General features: G+C 39.7%; 2 protein-coding genes across 4 annotated transcripts; one reads left to right on the top strand and one right to left on the bottom strand.

The window, feature by feature from the left end:
- The first annotated feature begins 967 nt into the window (after nucleotides 1-967).
- On the top strand, nucleotides 968-3681 carry hdac12 (histone deacetylase 12). 3 transcript variants are annotated; one of them, XM_046074738.1, is made up of 8 exons: nucleotides 968-1172; nucleotides 1273-1416; nucleotides 1751-1910; nucleotides 2018-2214; nucleotides 2357-2507; nucleotides 2986-3102; nucleotides 3185-3327; nucleotides 3440-3681. In XM_046074738.1, exons 1-8 carry the CDS (start codon nucleotides 1071-1073, stop codon nucleotides 3461-3463), a joined length of 1038 nt encoding a protein of 345 aa, XP_045930694.1. In that variant the 5' UTR covers nucleotides 968-1070; the 3' UTR covers nucleotides 3464-3681. The 3 variants fall into 3 exon arrangements, with proteins under 3 accessions (XP_045930694.1, XP_045930695.1, XP_045930696.1); XM_046074739.1 differs by lacking the exon at nucleotides 3440-3681 and having other exon boundaries at nucleotides 2357-2530; nucleotides 3196-3321; XM_046074740.1 differs by lacking the exon at nucleotides 3440-3681 and having other exon boundaries at nucleotides 2357-2530; nucleotides 3185-3208.
- A 245-nt stretch (nucleotides 3682-3926) lies between these two features.
- Nucleotides 3927-12597, bottom strand: trmt9b (tRNA methyltransferase 9B). The gene is made up of 4 exons (XM_046074737.1): nucleotides 12292-12597; nucleotides 8596-8795; nucleotides 8221-8394; nucleotides 3927-6069 (listed from the first exon to the last, which is right to left on the bottom strand). The coding sequence occupies exons 2-4, from the start codon at nucleotides 8750-8752 to the stop codon at nucleotides 5111-5113; spliced, it is 1290 nt and encodes a 429-aa protein (XP_045930693.1). The 5' UTR covers nucleotides 8753-8795; nucleotides 12292-12597; the 3' UTR covers nucleotides 3927-5110.
- Nucleotides 12598-18091: the final 5494 nt, after the last annotated feature.

Raw genomic sequence — 18091 nt, 5'->3', positions numbered from 1 at the left:
CAAATGATGTCAATTAGCCCATCGGATGCTTCTAAAGCCACAACACACCAAGCTGTCTAAAGGTACACTCAACATAGTGTATGTAAACATCTGACCCACTGGAAGTGTGATGAATTATAAGTGAAATCTGTCTATAAACAATTGTTGGAAAAATGACTTTTGTCATGCACAAAGTAGTCTTAATGAATGTCCTAACAGACATGCTAAAACTGTGTAGTGTATGCAAACTTGACAACTTATGTAAATGCACTAGAATAGAAAGGATTCGCAATTTGTCATGTGTGGAAAGTTGAAAACTCTAAAAGTAAAAGGGGATTTGATCATTTGATGAATCAAGAGAAGGAAAAAAAAACTGACATTGAGCAGAATGAAAAGAGCCTCATGAATCATAAATTCACCTCATGTGCATGGGGCCTCCAAATCAGTATGTATGCAGACAAATTGTCATCAAATATGACAGGATGGACAAATGAGATTAAGTGGACGCTGCAGTCATACTATACAGAATGTATATGATTCTTCGAATATGATGATAATTTTATGTTTTGCCCACTTAAAAATGACACGCTGCAGCACTAACATTTACATTTGGTGCAGTAATTCTAGTTTATAAGTTACCAGATGATACTTTTCACCCATCATGATAAAGAAAATCATAACTGTTGTATTACAAGTATTGTGGTTGATTATTGCAGTATTTAATTAATATGCTGTTTGCTTGTACAGTTAAGATAAAAAAAAGAATTTCAGTGCGCTAATAAGTTTTTTTGAGAGCCTGTTGGTGGTAATTTAATTTAATACAGCAGCCTACAACAAGAAGAAATATGATGCATTCACAGATTCATTCAGTAGATGGTGGCAGTCAATCATGTAACCGTCACACTGTGTGTTATTTTCACTCCGTGACAGAAGATGGCAGTATTAGAAAGGATACACACATTCAAACATCCGTCAACAAACGGGACACCTTCAGGACGTTTGTGGTCGTCCAGTCTGGTGTCATAACATCAAACTGCACAACATTATTATTTCTAAGGCTAAGTCATTTAGCGTTAACGTCAGTCAGAGAAATGAAGTGCATGAAACAAATCTTTTCTAAAAGACCTCGCATAAAAGTCGGGCGGCTGGTCGGTGCAGCTCTCGCCTCCTGCAGATGTTTCCATGCTGAGCTAGTAAGAACATCTTGGTTTATCATAGTGTATTTCACTGAACATGACAAACACAATGCATTACATTAAGACTGACCTTTTAGTGAACCTTTTCGCCTCATAGGTGAGACGTGAATCCTGCGGACTTCCAATAGTTCATCACAGCAACTATGTGTGCCAACTCCCACCCAATCACAGGTTCCCTATGGGCAAGTTCCCCCGGGTTTTACATTTTTTAATCAAAGATCAAGTCATTACAGAGAAACAGGTGAGTAACGCATTGATATTTCAATCAAAGAAATACAGTTAGGATGATGAAAACTGTTATTATTTACTGCTGAATGGTCAACTCTTGGAAATGAATGGACAACAATTTATTAATGATAATGGTTAATTCCCCTGGTTTCATACCGCTGTACTTTTGGACAGTTTGGTCAGTTTTTACAGTTCTGTTATTTTATAGACTAATCATCAACAAATAAACTATAATTAATTATTAATGAAAATCCTTGTTGCAGGACTAATATTTGTAGTAGTAGCCTACTACTGGAAGCTCTTTTGTTATATTTTCCTAGTCATGTGAATTTCCTTCTTCACAGTAGGTGTGGGTCCCTGAAATTGCCTCTAAAGATTTACTCAGATGCGTGCACACTGATGAATACTTGAACAACTTCATAAATGGGAAAATAAACGAGCAAGAACAAAGGAGGACAGGTTTCCCCTGGAGTGAAGGCATAGTGAGACGCTGTCGATATGAAACTGGTGGGAAGAACATCCACAACAACAACTACATCTCTTGATGATTTAACAGTGTAATGGCCTGGAAAGATCACGCTACATGCTGTGTTCACCCTCTCTCTTGTTGACAGGTGGGACCGTTCTAGCTGCTGAAGTAGCTCTGCAGAGGGGTCTGGCCTGCAGCACAGCAGGAGGAACCCACCATGCTTTTCCAAGCTATGGTTCAGGATTTTGTCTTCTCAATGACTTAGCAATTGCAGCCAAATACCTGATGGGCACCTCCTCGCTCAAAAGGAAGGTTCTGATTGTGGATCTAGATGTGCATCAGGTAGCATTAACTTGTCTCTTCCACTTTTATGTTGTTGTGGGGTTTTACCACTGTGTCATAAGTACAACATTTGTGTTTGTTGGTAGTTGATAAGCTTAACTTTTTGTCATTAGCGACCCTTCTATCTTTTGCATCCAACAAGGGCGACGGCACTGCTTTCATTTTTAAAGAGGAGCCGTGCGTGTTTACATTCTCTGTGCACTGTGAGAAAAACTTCCCCCTCCGTAAACAACAGAGCGACCTAGATATCAGCGTGGAGGATGGGCTGGAAGACAAGGAGTTCCTCTCCACAGGCACGTTAACACAGGCCATAATGGTACATGTGATATTTGTTTATAGATTAGATCCAAATAGTGTTGCAGTCATGTCACTAAATCTCAATTTGAATCCTTAAGTTTTCAGATTTGTCATTTCATTTTAGACATTTCAGTTTTTTTGCTGGTTCCAAATGAGGCTTGAAATATACAAGCTAAATTACATTTATTAACTTAGCTGACGCTTTTATCCAAAGCGACTTACAATTGTTAATTATGTCAGAGGTTGCACGCCTCTGGAGCAACTAGGGGTTAAGTGTCTTGCTCAGGGACACATTGGTAGATGTGTCACAGTAGGGGATTGAACCCGGGTGTCTCACACCAAAGCAGGCATCTTATCCACTGCACCATCACCACCACAAATGAAAATCAAAACTAAATAATAAGTAGTATGTTGACAGTCATTTGAATAAGGAGTTTGTTTTAACTGACCTACATATGTGATGATGTTATGTAGTGGAGGCCCACCTTCCCTGGCTGCTGGAGACTTTTCGCCCAGATCTGGTTCTGTATGACGCAGGTGTCGACCCTCATTGGGAAGATGAACTCGGGAAGCTCCGTCTGACTGACGAAGGTGAGTGAGAACTTTGACCCAAGCATCTCCTCCTACAAAATAATTTCTAGACTTTTTTGGATGACTTGTGAGGATCTCCTAGGGCTGTATCAGAGAGATCTGTACGTGATAAAGACTGTGGTGAGCAGAGGTGTTCCTGTCGCTGCTGTTATTGGAGGAGGGTACTCGAGAGACATCGACAAACTAGCCCTCAGACACTCCATCGTCCACAGAGCAGCAACTCAGGTACAGGACATATAGTCAGATGTTGCTGGATGACCACTTTTCAATACAGAATCATTTCCTTAAACAGTTTCACTGAACATGTGTATATTGTGTTCATGTTCTTCATATTCAGGTTTGGAGGGAGTGTGGAATGTAAAACCTTTATACCCTAAATCAAGAGGATACTCAGAGCTCGAAATATCTTCAATATTAATATTTGGGAATAAAAAAAGACAGGATTTTTGCAGCTAACCAACATGCTGAATGTGATAAACGAATATCAGTATGTGGTATGTTGTGACTTTAGGTGTTCAACTTGTTGTTTATCTCATCAAAATACTGTATCTTATATAGAAGCAACTGTCTGTGTAACTATTAAATATTCTGTTATTGAACTATACAGTTTGTGTCTGTCACTGAATGACGATCTACCAAATAATTAGAGGTATCATTCATGACGCCCTGCGATGGATTGGCGACCTGTCCAGGGTGTACCCTGCCTTTCGCCCGATGTCAGCTGGGATTGGCTCCAGCCCCCTGCAACCCTGTGCACAGGATAAGCGGTTGAGGATGGATGGATGGATGGATCATTCATGACAGCAAATGCAACACAACGACACTCACTGAACAAAAATATTTAATAAGGAAAAACAAATTCAAACTCAAAAGTATTTACATTAAGGTACCAGTGTCACTTCAGAACAATTGGTCCACACATACTGCACTGATAAGGATATGCGCCATCTGGGCACAATGGGTACAGATAACCAGTATTTTCAAGTTTCACTTATATTTGTGTCATTCACTGACATCAAGCAGCAACATATTTGTGGTACAGTGCAATGTTTATTCACAGTATATGAGGCAGTTGATTTGCTGAAACATACCAGCCGTACAGCTCAGTTTGTTACTTTAACACAAGACCATATACACTACTACAAACATCAAATACACACACACACACACACAGACAACACGTTCTTTGAAACACCTAAGAGAGTAAAACACAGCAAGCAAATGTACATGTTTTGGAAAATATTCTGCACAACTTTGAGCTCTTGTTCTGATAGTGTTATGATGGATTACATTGAGCAGTTTACCAAGAAGTCCATAACAGATACTTGCTGCAAGCTTCCTATTCATTTAAAGAATGTGCAATTGTAAAACAAGCAGACAAGGAAGCAAGAATTCTCCACTGTAATCAATTCATTAAACATTTAAGAGCAGATGGAAGAGTCTACTGTTTTCTCAGAAATTCTTCTTTGGCTAATCTTAAAAAGGTCCAAAGAGAAAAACAGTGCATTTCTTAACATTTCCCTTGCAGAAATGATCTATTAAAAGATTTGAATTCATTAGCAGTACTGGAGCTTGCTGTGGTTTGATAATAAAAACTAATTCTTGACACTAAAAGAGAACACTAACTGGATTTCAATACTGCGTGTTGGTTTCTTGTATTGAAAAAGAATACATACTTTAAAAATACGGTGCAGTATACAGAAATAGCCATTGTTGAACCCCACCATCCTCAGTGCATCCTCCACTGCTGCTGCCAAACCATTACAGTTATACTATCTAAAATAAATGTTAATGCTAGATATGATGGGTTCCAGGACTACCACAAACCTAAGAGAATAAAATAATTAAAATTAAGTAGAGAATCGCAGCAGAGGAGAAGTTTAGTGTTTCTTTCAACAATGGCTACATCTGTATATTTACTTTTCAGTTATAAGTATGTAATAATCAAATGTGTGATTCAGTGCTAAAACTTGAGGCAGAGTTGAAGCAAAATAAAATCAAGTTAAAATCATATTTTCCATAACTGAACTTTCTCCGCCACCACACACCAGTTGGCATGATCAAAGTAAGTGTGTTTGACATGAAGCTCTTCAACATGATTCTCTATCAGGTCTGCCAGTTCTCCCTCCCTGAAGACGTGATAGTACCTCAGGCAGGAGCCCTCCACCTGCCCCTCGCTCCCCTGAGGACTCCTTGTGCTTTCCTTCTGCTCTCCTCCCTGCGGCCCTCCTTCACTTTCATCTCCAGACTGCTTCAGGTGCTCCTTCTGGAAAGGGACCAGATCTGGCAGAGCCAGAGAGCCACACTCCTGGGCTAAAGATACTGAGACACTCTGGTTTTCTGTGCCGTTGGTGGTGGTGGTGGTGTTGCCTCCAGGATCATTTTGTCTCTTGTGCAGGTCCGTGACAGAATCAAAGACGTCCTCTTCTGATCCGATCACAGACGGCGGGTAAAAGAAGCTCGAGACCTGCTTGATGAGACCACGTCCTCTCCCACGCTGGCTGGCTTTGTTTCCCTCATTTTCACCTGTGGGTGAAGATAAAGTGCCCAAGTCTCTGGAGGATGACCGGGAGATGGCTAAGCTTCCAAAGTCGAACACAGAATCCAGAGACCTGGAGAAGAACCACAGTCTCTGTGTCCTCTGCTGTGGCGTGGTGCAAGTCAGATCTTCTTCGTCTACCACGGAGGATGTGCTTCTAACCTTCCTGTGCTTGTCAGTGTTGTCTATGGCTTCGCTCACGCTCTGGGCTGTGGCCCTCCGTCTGGGTTTGGCATGCTCCCTGTTGAAGGCAGAGGGCGAATGAGGGTTGGGGTTCCAGGGAACAAAGATGTCCTGTTTCTCAAATTTACGACGTTTCTGCTCCATGGCCCACACGTAGATCATGATGTGTCCGCCCACTCGCAGGGTGCGAGCCATTTCCTTTATTGCTCGGATACGGCGCTCTTTGGTGGACAAATGATGGATGACTGTGACAAAAACATTCATTTGCCAGAATTAAAAGGGGGGTGATGAGCAGGCATTTATTTAATTATGATGAGTAACATTCAGCACTTGCATCCACAAAACACATTATGTACACTGTGGCACACAACGTAAATTATTAGTGTGGGTGTCTGCTGTCATCAGTGGTCCTAATTACACTCTTTTGTTGAAGGACACACATGAATTATTTCACCCTGTTGGCTAGGCAACAAAAGCCTGTGTTAAACTGATGTTTATCATTATGGAGTTCATTTAATTTGAGGCAAATGGCAGCTGCAGAAGTTTCATGCATGTGAAGGGAGCGATTTGTGACTGCGTGGGAAGGAAGGAGTCCAGTGGAGGGCGGAGTATGTGTGAGATAGAACTTCATTTAACTGTGGGTGCTTCTCAAGTCTCTTAAGCCCCTTTTCCACTGCACTGTAACAGCTCGACTCGGCTCGCAATTGTTTGGTTTTCCATTGTGGAAAAGTTGTACCTGTATCTGCTTCCAGGTACTTTTTTCCCTATCACCTCCGTTGAGGTTCCAAGCGAGCTGAGGCGATACTAATATATGACGTGAAAACACGGCAAACTACTGATTGATCAGAGAGAATCGTCACTATTCACTGCATCATCATTGCGCGCGCCAGACAGAGGCCGGCTGTGTAGATTTCAAAAATCTGCTTTAAAGTTTTAGGAGTTGAGGAGCTCCGCAAGTGGCGACGGGTGAAGCTTGCGCCAACCCGCATGAGGAGCTCGCGAGGCCGGCCAGCCGCCCGCTCACAGAGCCCTCTGCTCCCACCGTCACACAGACCGCTGCAGGAACAACGGCAGAGAAAAACCTTTTTATATACAGTCTATGAGGAAAACACGCATCCACGTTTCCCTCACTCGCGTTTTTTCCTTGCGTCTTAGTCCCGCCCACCGGGGATTCATGGAGAGACGCAAGAAAACCAAGCCTGGAGAGATGGAACAAGGAAATCTGTTTTTAAAGACATGAGACGTCCTTTCCTCCGAAGCATCACATAACTTCGGTTTCTGATGACTGCGACAGCTGATCACAGCTGGATCAGCTGTCAGTCGGTTCTAACAGCTGTAGAGACTTTTGATGGATCTACATACATGTGCACTGTTGGTACTAATAAAGTCTAAGAGTTATCAGTGTCTCTGTAGCTGTTATCTGTTTAACAGACACCTGCACATGAATAATTATACTGTCCTGCTCAGAGGCACACGATCATTTCTACTGGCACAATGCTGATATGATCTGCATTTATATTTGTTGATTCGGACTGAATTCGTTATTGAATAACCCAGAATATGATCATGGTGTCTTGGGCTTTATTAGGCTAAATGTTTAAGTGAAATTAAATGATGTAACTCATAAACTCATATCAAAGTCGACACTCAGTTTTAGGCTACTACTACTACATAGGCTACATTTTATTTGCAAGTCACATCACTTGTCACCGATCGATCACTGCGTTACATCGCATCAATTCAACGCTTTTTTTTTTTTTTTTTTTTTGGCGCACCATTGCTTTCATTCATAGTTTCATCAGCTGATTTTACTCGTTGAGCCGCCGGCTGCTTTCATCAGATGCAGTAGGTGAGATCGGCTTTATTTTCCTTTGCTTGCTGCATTAGAGACTTTAGTGCAGTTTAGTGACTTGTCCAACTCCTTAGGCTACGCTTTTAGTATGTTTTATTGTTGTCTATTTGGACTAAACACAGGAATGACCAGCCTCACATGTGACTGAACAGAAATGACGATAAAAGACTCTCGGACTCTCTGACTTTAATTGTCTCCATAATAAAAGTTAACGGGAGAAATAAAAGAAAAAGTTGTGTGTGGGGCTTTTGTTGTTCAGACCTACCAATGAACACATATTTTAACTAGACAGTGAATCAAAAAACAAATCATATATAAAACTTTGCAGTGATAAACTTGAGTTTAATGTTGTGTACTGGTGTATCCTCGCTTAGCTCCTCAGAGATCACTCCTCGGTCCTCCTCGCTCCTCGGAGCGCAAATAAGAGCTTTAGGACGTTCTCTAAGATGGCGAAGCGGAACAAATTCCGGTTCAAGCGAGGATCGAGGAGTGAGGAAACGACAAATAAGAGACTTGAGAAGCACCCTGTGTGTTTGTCCATTACCTGCAATAGAGAGCACAGCGTCGAAGCAGCCGTCTCTGTAAGGCAAATGCAGCCCGTCGCACATCTGGACCTCGTGCCCTTGGCTCCAGGCAAAGTCCACCAGGGGGCGACAAACGTCGCACCCCAGCTTAAATACCTCCTTGTTGATGTGGAGATACTTGCCATTGCCACAACCTGCCAAGGACAAGACAGTCAGCTACCACACTACTGACCAACTAGGATTTCTAAGTGGCCTCCTTCTCCTTAAGGGAAGTCAATTTTACAATTAATTATTGTGTTTCCCAAAAACAATAAATCAAATAGCACAAACAGTGTATTAATGATCTAATGTCATGGGGTCGGCATGATTACATCACTGCTGGAGGTGACACCCACCAATGTCAGCGACGATGCTCCCCGGCTGCAGGTCCAGCAGGAACTGTCGTACCTTTGGCCAGGCTTTATAGCGGCTGTCGTTGAAATATGGAGCAATCTTGTCATAGACACTGTGCACATGGTCTCTCTCGAGCCGACTGGCAGCCTCCTCCATCATGTTTGTCCAGGCTGCCTCATGCAGCGGCCTCACAGTATCATGTCTGCAAAGACAAACACATCTCCCTGCTTATTTCCAAATGATAAATCCATCAAACAGTTACTCAGTTTCATTACGAAAATAGCACTGTGGACCCCATGAAGGGAACAGCACAGTGGTGTTCCGCTCTACATGCTTGTTCAACAAGGTCAGCTGGAAACCCTAATCAGCAGACACCCTAAAACATCTGTCAGGTAGCAGCAGTAATTTAACACAAACCCTCCACTTTGTACTTTAAGTACCGGCTGCGGTCATGATCAGGCAGCCGATTCACATCCACCCTCCAGTCCCCCAGAAGGACTTATGTTAAGCATTATGAATAAAAGTCATCAGGTTTAATTTGTCATCAATTGTCTGTGAAAAAAACAACGGGGATCATAAATTAACTACGAAGGTAACATTGAGGAGGCAGTCTTCATCTCACAGAGCTCTCAGCAGGTCAATTTCCACAGCAGTGTCAAATTGTTTTTCTGGTAATGCAGAAGTGAAAGGTCAACACATAAACCATTTCTGTTGCCAACAAGATGCAAAATGAACATCAATCATGTCTGAGTGAAAGTTATTTTTGTAAAGATTTTCCTTAGCTATGTGACACTCTCTAGGCAGACAACAGGCTGCTGTTGGGTTTTACATATTATAATATTTCATTCAATAGTAGATTATAACATTAATGTGAATTATACTTTTTTAACCTTTAGAGTTGCATTAAGAATTTCAGAACTGATTGCAAATTTAGGGATTATGTAATTGTGATGTTTGTGTTATGTCTGGTTTTCACAGCTCCCACTGCAGTGATCTCAGTTTATTGGGATGCAGCCCACAGTTCCTGCAGTGCTGCTGCAGCTCCCTCAAGCACTATATGTACAAAGAGTTTCTCCACAGTATTATCCAAGGATAATATTGTTATTTTAGACAAACAAATATCTCAATATGCAGAGTTATCATTTGACTTGTGTGGCTAATATCTTTCATAACATATAATGTAATTTAATTAATTTCATGCAAAGCAAACCCACGTAGGACAATTTCCATCACACGTTGACCACAAAAAGAGTTTTTAAAACAGTTGTGTACAAACTGCATGTTTGCAAAGCTGAAGAATTTGATCAAACTGTAGCAATCTTAATAAGATTTCCAGAGCTGCCTTTTTCTAAAAACGTATCATGGGGAAATTCATCACATGCTTTCTTGCAGCATGGCATCAGTTGGTTTAGTTAGTTCAGAACAGGAAGCAAAAATAGTGTTTACCCAACTATTAATGTATTACAATGACTTTTGATTCTTCAAACCTTAGTAAGAAAAGTATTAAAATATCTATATCAAAAAATGTGGTTATTTTAAAGTTATTTTGCTTTTATAATCTTTAGTAGATTATGTATCTCCAACTTCACCTCCAAGTTCATTAAGTCTGTCATTAATGAGGAAAATACCATTTTACATGTGGTAATAGCAAAAAAGGCCAGCAGAGATGTAAGCTGACTCTTTCTTCCTCTGCATTTCACATCTGATTTGTACAAACCCTGACATTGAACAACAAATCATAACACAGAGTGCAAGATCGGTGCACAGGGCTAGTAGCTATGCTGCAAAACATCTGCTTTAAAACACTGGGTGTGGCCAGGGCTGCAACAAACTTCAAACTTTCAACACAATCTTGAGGAATGTGACAAGGATTTTCTGCCCTGTGATATAGAGGTGATTTGCTCTTTTGTATCACATGTGATAGATGAAAGTTGTCAGGGCGATTCATACCAGCATGTGTCATATATCACTGCCATCACACAGGTGCTATATGTTGCACAATCAGTAAGTGCTGTAAATAATAAGAAACACTTACCATTTATGTTTTGTTTTTTTTGTTTGTTTTTGTTTTTTTACAATTGCATTGCATAATATTCAATTACAATCCATAATCTCATGTGAGAATGATGGCTTTAGAGTTATATTAAATAGCACTTAAGCTGGAAATTAACACCTTAAACTGTCCTTCCACTTCAATACCTGCATTGCAACCTAATCAACCATGCAATGCCACTGTGCACTTTGCTGATTAGGTAAACCAGAAGGAGAGCAATCAGACATACCCCCATCCACCTCTCTACAAAGACATTAGACTGATATGTCCTTGAATGTAACATTGTCTGCTGCCAACTGTGTGCACCATTGTGCACACTGAATATTACCGAGAACATTTACCACAGGATTTTAGCAACAAAGGCCAACCTGCGCTACATGAAATGCAAGTATTTCTCTCTATAAACTGATTGTCAGAGCTGTACCCTCACTGTGCATTACCAGGCTTGTCTGTTCTCCACTGCTGGTAAATATAGTGTGTGCAGCATCCCATCTTCCTTCACTCAGACCTATTTCTGGCCCACCATCATCTGCATCATCTCAGCCAAGTGGAAGGAAAACATCCCTTATGTAACATTGTAATCGGGCCTCCTTCAGTTTTGTCTCTGTTCAATTCTGCCTGAGTTTCCCCCTCTGCTCACTAAACTGTGGCCATCCTTGGCTGACATTATGTAACCGGCAGCTGGGGAGGCTCAGAGCACTGCCTCTGCCTAACAATGAGAACTAAAATTAAATCTGTGTACAGAGGCAATGCCTGTAACACAGATGTGTCTGAGGTATAGGATCAGAAAAAAAAATTATCCATCACTTGGCCTTTGGTTTTTGAATTTAGCTTCCTGTTAAATATTCAAATAAGTTCTATAAAAATATAGTTTTGTCACATATTTAACTCACAATATGAGCATCGCCTTGCCTACCTAAAGGAGTACAATTATGCACATATTTAACTTTAGACAAATGTTCCTGGATCAAGTTGTTAAAGGACCCTGGGGTCAGACCTCAGCAGTGCTTTGATGAGATTAGTGGTGTTATTATGAACAGTCAAAGGTGCACAGTAGCCATCTCCCACTAACCGCCACATGAACACAAGGAACCACAGAGAACAGGTTTACCCATCAAGTGTGCCAGCAGCTAATGACTCAACATGTGGTGAGAGGTAGTCAGCTAAACTTAGACTCCCCTCACTGCTTCAAGCATCTTTTGTTCTCAGACTGCAATGTAAAGGAGCTAGCCTGTACATACTATGATTTATTTTTAAATATGCAGAAAATACATATATTAACATATTATTAATGTATTCAGATGCTATAGATACAAAGCCCATCGGACAAATAAATTGCAAGTCAATTAAATCACAATATTTTTGGTCAATTTTAAGTGCTTTGAAACGTATTCCAACGTACAGACAAATGTATTTAAATTTAAGAATATATATATGGGTTTCAGACTTGCCCTGCATATTGACTAAGTACTTTGTGTCCCATCTAAGTTTCTTAAATGGATTAATTCGTATCTAGATAAAACATATCCAAGTCGCATTTTAGACATTTAACCAAACCCTTACTGCAGTAACTGCTATAATCATGTCAATATTTGCACATCTTCTCCTGCATCCTAGAATCCACAGAAAAGGCAGAGCCACTGACCGTACAACGTGTAGCCTGCACTGCAGTTATCCGCCTCTATCCTCAGGTCGCTGGACGTAAACTTCCCTCTCTGCACATGTATGCGATTGATCTACATCGAACTGCCATAAGGATCAGAGGCACGCGTTTGATACGTTTGCACCCAACACATTGTCAACGACACAGTCAGGACGGATAACGTCAGCCGTAGGAAACACCTGCCGTAAGACCGCCAGCAGCGTACTAGAAGCCGGACTGTGGGCTATCAAATCCATAGCATGTTGAGCCCTACACCTGTCAAGGTAGTTTGGACGTGCGGCAAGACTTCCGGTGAAATGTTTCAAAATAAGAGCCTTAATGGTGAAAGAGTCAAACCATTACCAAGTAAATATTGTGGGGTAGTAGTAAATCAAAGCAGTAAATCAATTGGCATGGACAATGAAGAAAACAGTAACACTGCTCAAAATAAGGGCAATAGCCTACCTTTAATAATGAACAAACCATTACAATATGAAGGCAAAATAAATGATAGATGATTAAGAACATTTAGTAGGCTGTATTGATAGAAAGAGCAGCACATCCTTCCTAAGGATGGGAGAATCATTTCCAGGCATGCTTGAACAAGACCATTAAATGTAATGATGCAAATGATATACTGTTTATACTACTTGAGTGTGTAAGTTCTTGCTGTCAATATAATCAAAGTTGAAATAGAGATTACAATAACTGCAAATAGTAAGTAAGTAAGTAGAAGTAAGCGGATTCTATGTTAAATAAAAAAGTGACCAAGTATAATGACCTAGTGCTCATAGATAATTATATCAGACAAAAAACTATATGGGCACAGTAATTCACATTCACATGAATTCAACTAATACCTAATATTTTCTTGTCCTTTGATGCCCTATTGACTGATTGATTGATTTAAAGCATTATTCTCTATCTCTCTTTGGCTGATGGATGCAGATGATGAGCAATTCCAGATAAGTTTCTCTTGAGAGTGGTGGACTAATGTCACACTCTGATAATACCGACATTGAGGAATATATTGAATTACATGCTTATGGTGTAATCAAAATAACCAATAAGTGTAATCTGATTAGTCCACTGAGGACGCTGTCACTCATAGTCCTGGGCAATATTTACTCCATATTTATGTAGGCTATTTATATACTGTAGTGTTGCTTTACTGCTGCTAACTACGTCTTTTATTTGGAAGACTGTATGTTTTAGTGTCCTGTCTTATTATGGTTGACTTGCCTCCGCTGACTGGTCGTTAGTGTGTAAAAAGATGACACGCTGTGCGGTGGCAGAACACTGTTGTCATTGGCTGTCAGCCTCACGTGACAAACACAATAAACAACGTGAACTGTATAGCCAACAGCGAGCACCTCCTGTTCCCTAAGGGGAACAGGAGGGAGGGAACAGGTTGTTTTTTTTTTTTTTACAGGGAATGTTTAGAAAATGGCTCATGATTTATAGTGAGCCATTTTCTAAATGTTACCAAACCAGAACCATCATTATTCACAAGTACTTTGTTCTCATAGGAACCTTCATCTTATGTTTCACCCTTTTCAGACTAAATGGCTTTTAACCTATATCAAATCTCTATTTGCAGCTAAGAGTTGCAGTAGGGAGAAACTACCCTACTGAGATAATCTCATCGAAACAGTTTATTTTTAAGGATGACAACAAGCTTCAAGATTTGCATTTACGGAGTGGTGGCAAGTAATACTTTAAGCCATGCAGGGTCCACTTATTCTCTCTAGCACCGGTCATACCAGTAAGCTACAGAGTCCAACAGTGTTTCTTGGTCATTCTGATCTTCCATTTGCAAAGACATGCAAAATGAAATGGATGCTAGAATAATGCAGATAATGAAATATAGTAAACTAGGGATAGCTTTGATTTCTAGTTTATTATTAGTCTAGTTATTATTGTTACCATTATGGATTGCTTGGTGGGGTGATATTGAGCACACATAGCCTGTCTTGTCTAGTTTTTGTTGTCCTCTGCCTCATGTGGATGTCAGCTCTGATTTCATCTGCCCTTTTAGTCTCTAAGATGGTTAATGGCTGTGACTTAATTGTGGCTCATCATTGCCATTCAGGGAGCACAGCGCGCTCATCACTTCTTCCTCATCTTCATCATCATTCAAAGCACACACGCTCTTTTTCTGCTGCTGGCTGCCTCACATTACAATTACACACCTTCACACCCGGGAAGCTCACTTTACAAACACACGTGTCCCCTCAAGGCGAGGTTTAGACGCTGATAAACAACAGTGACTTTGCAAACCTCCCCCTCAACACTGTTACACTTTCTGTCAGTTTCTGTTTCATCGCTCAGTTTAATATATTCAATCATGAATTCAGATTGTAGTCAGGCTCCAGCCTTTATAATGGTTGTGTTTGAAACACTGTTACCAGCCACCAGTTTGAATATTGGTGGGTTTTTTTTACAGCTGCAAATGTTCATAAAAGGCAGAAATAGTCTCACAGGTTAAGGAAAATCTGGCTCAACAAACTAAAGACAAAACAGATGAGGTAGCTAAGCAGAACCATATCATCATTTTTGTGAGTTAAGCCATTGACATTTACAGTAGCCCATATTTGGTTAATGTCTATTCTCTGTGTAAAACTCCAACCTAAGTAAAACCTTCAAAGCTTGCTTAAGTATTTATGTACTGCAGTCACACAAATAAACCAAAATGTGGGTACAAAATAAGTTTTAAGTGTTTAGGTTTCAGGTGTACATTTTGTGTACACATTTCTGTTGACAATAATTTATGTGGTGCGAATGCAGGAAGCATGGGCACGTTAGCTCCTCCAGAATTAAAATGTATGACCTTTCCTGTTTCTGACATCCTGTTGGCAGCAGGATATTGTGTCACTGTTGCACAAATTACAGTTCATGGTTGGCATAGCCTTGCTGGTAGTTTTACTGTATAATGAAGAAAGGATTTCTTGATGTGGGGTGATTTAATTCCTTTGGAAGAGTAATAATAAACAAGTGTATATGAAAGATTTGCTGTACCATGAAATGTAAAGTGATCTACAAGGTTGCAAACAATTTATTGTGTATATGGATTGCGAAAATCCAACTTAGCTTTACTTAAAATACATAAAAAATAAATCAATCAGTTTTAATCAAAGTTGAAATCCTCATCAGATAAAAGGCTTGACGGAGGCACAAGAACCAAAATTCAACAAACAGTTTAATGATAGGAAGAAAACCTTATCCTTTCTAAAAATAGGAATGTAATTTCTAAGGATGCTTGAAGGTCACTGACTGAAAGCTTGCCTCAAGAGCGTTTCAACAAATTGGAGTTTCCAGATGCTCTACTTGTCATTTTAATCAAAGCAGAAATTGAAATCTCAACAACTACCAATACAAATCACAAGCAAGGCCCTGTTCCTAGACTTCCTGAGATTACCAGTGTGAAGGATGCAAACTGACCATCCCTTTTAGCTCTGTGTCAACTGAAGCTTGTCTGTATGAGGTCAAACTGTTGAGAAGAATTTGGTGTGTTGGCTCAGGTTTTAAAACAGAATAATCTTGTTTTCTGTGGAAAGAGAAGTTCTTATCACTCCCATCAGAGTGTTCAGTGCTCCTGCACACACCCCGGCTTTATTAAGGTCTAGGATGTTGAATGATACAAAATGCAGCTAATGTCCTGCTCCTTGCTGAGAATATGATTGTGTTCTTGATTTGATTTGCAAAGAGATTGTTTCACTCTACATTCAATATTCAAATGAAAAAGATAGAACCACTAAAGCACTGGGCACTGTTTTATACACAAGCAAATATAAAACACATCCTCTACAACATATGTTACTGTAAAATAAAACTGGGACAAAATTATTTATAATTACAGGAAAATCTTACAAAAATTACTGAAGGTATTTCTGCTTTAGTGTAGTTCAACATCGTACCTTCTCATTACAGTTTATATAGTCTCATTTATTGATTAATTTTCCTAAGTGACTTACTGATTGATCTCTTTTTCATCATGTATGTGAGGACTAGTGTTTTAGATTCCAATAAATGATGATACTACATGTTGATGCTACATGTTGAACAATTCTCAATGACTCAAATGGCTAACTGACATTGGAGAAAAGGGAGACATTGTCAATCACACAAGGAAATTAAGCTCCTTTAAAACTGCTTCCATATTGATTCTCTTACACAAGGTCGTCGTACACATTTTTAGGGACTTTAAAATCTTTTACACAAACAAGTAATTGCATAAATATTCAATATCAAGATTGTAGTAAGTTACCCAAAGTGCCCTCATGACATTTCTAAATCATTAAATTGATATTACAAATTAGAAGTCTAGTAGTTCAAAATTGTAGGCAAGTTATGAAAGAGACGGATCACTGCACTTCACATTTAACATAATCTTACTCTCAACCATCATTTTACTTTGTGGAAAGTGTGTGAAAATATCTCTTTCTTCGTTTTAAATATCTTCATTATTTATTCAGCAGTTTTGCAATTCCTTTCTTGTACCTGTTGCAGATTAAGTTACTATAATCCCAAACCATGCATGTTTTTTTGCTTCTCCCCCAAGGTTGACATTGTCCAGGCTGTAACACATTTACCTAAATCAACTATATGCTGGCACATCACCTTATATATACTGCGGAAAACACTGTGATTGACATTATTTCCTTAACTCCTAAATCACTGGCACTGGATTCAATAGATCAAGGTCAGTGTGATGTTAATAAAGCTCCAGAGAAAAGACAGGAAGCTGCTGACAAAGGTACACTATATATACTGCAGCCTGAGTCATCAGTGAACCTTGAAACATTACAAAAGAGTCAGCAAATATGTTCCTGTTTGCTGAAGATTACCAAATATTATCTTATCATCCATTAACTTCATCATAATGAAAACCCATTGCTGGTGGAGGGATCGCCATGCTCCTCAGCAAATCACGTCTTCTAGGTTAGTGAAACGTCTTCAAAACCAACTGACAAACAAAACTGAAAAATGCACAGCTTTCAAGATGAAAGTGCTGCTGAAATCTGTGTGATGTCTGTTCAACAGCAGTGAATGAATTAATGGAAATATCATACAAGACAATGGAACAGCAGTAAATATCATTTGGACTGGTAAGATGTCTGTGTCATTTGGTCCACCCACTTCTAGTGTTTTCAGCCTCCACCTCTCGTTTCTTCAACACATCCAGTTGTCAGTGTTTTCTTTTTGGCTATTTTAACAAGACAGGTAACCCAGATCTGTCACATGAAGCTCCACAGAAAAATATTCAGAGGGAGCAATAAAATACTGGTGTCTAATATGGTATAATTTCCATAGAAAATAACACATTAACAAAGATTTCAGTCAACTACATATATTATGTAGAATCAGAAACCAGTTGGATCAAATTTTCAAGCTCAAATGGAGATGTGTTTACATAGAATAGTCTGAAGTCCAGAGAAAAAGAATTCCTGGCTCTCCACAAAACTTCACTGGAAAAAGAATGACATCAACAAAACAGCACCTCTGTGTGCTGCTTTAATGAAGACCAGGGGGAATACAATGGCAGTGTGATTTCCTGTGAGACACAATAATGAATCATCTCAGACACAGAACTATTCACACTCACTGTTATTCTGCTCTATGTCAGAGCTTTCAGTATGATTAGGTCTCATGCAGTTATGGAGTTATTCTGCTTTGGACAAGAAGGTCTCATGAGAAATTCAGTTCACAGAGACCTAACAGTCTACGAATATTTTGAACTAGTGTTATATTTACCAATGCTTCACTTTCACACTTCAACTTAAAGGTGCCCTGTGGAGTTTTC

This window comes from Micropterus dolomieu, linkage group LG17 (genome assembly GCF_021292245.1).
Source record: "Micropterus dolomieu isolate WLL.071019.BEF.003 ecotype Adirondacks linkage group LG17, ASM2129224v1, whole genome shotgun sequence".
NCBI lineage: Eukaryota > Metazoa > Chordata > Actinopteri > Centrarchiformes > Centrarchidae > Micropterus > Micropterus dolomieu.
Note: the sequence above shows the minus strand (reverse complement) of the source record. Positions and strands in the feature narration are given on the sequence as shown.

Coding starts and splice junctions, on each gene's coding strand:
- hdac12 (XM_046074738.1), top strand. CDS start 1,071: ATGAAGTGCATGAAACAAATCTTTTCTAAAAGACCTCGCATAAAAGTC. Junction 2,215..2,356: donor TGGATCTAGATGTGCATCAG/GTAGCATTAACT, acceptor GCATCCAACAAG/GGCGACGGCACTGCTTTCAT. Junction 3,328..3,439: donor TCCACAGAGCAGCAACTCAG/GTACAGGACATA, acceptor CTTCATATTCAG/GTTTGGAGGGAGTGTGGAAT.
- trmt9b (XM_046074737.1), bottom strand. CDS start 8,752: ATGATGGAGGAGGCTGCCAGTCGGCTCGAGAGAGACCATGTGCACAGT. Junction 8,395..8,595: donor GAGCATCGTCGCTGACATTG/GTGGGTGTCACC, acceptor TGTCCTTGGCAG/GTTGTGGCAATGGCAAGTAT. Junction 6,070..8,220: donor CGCTGTGCTCTCTATTGCAG/GTAATGGACAAA, acceptor TTTTTGTCACAG/TCATCCATCATTTGTCCACC.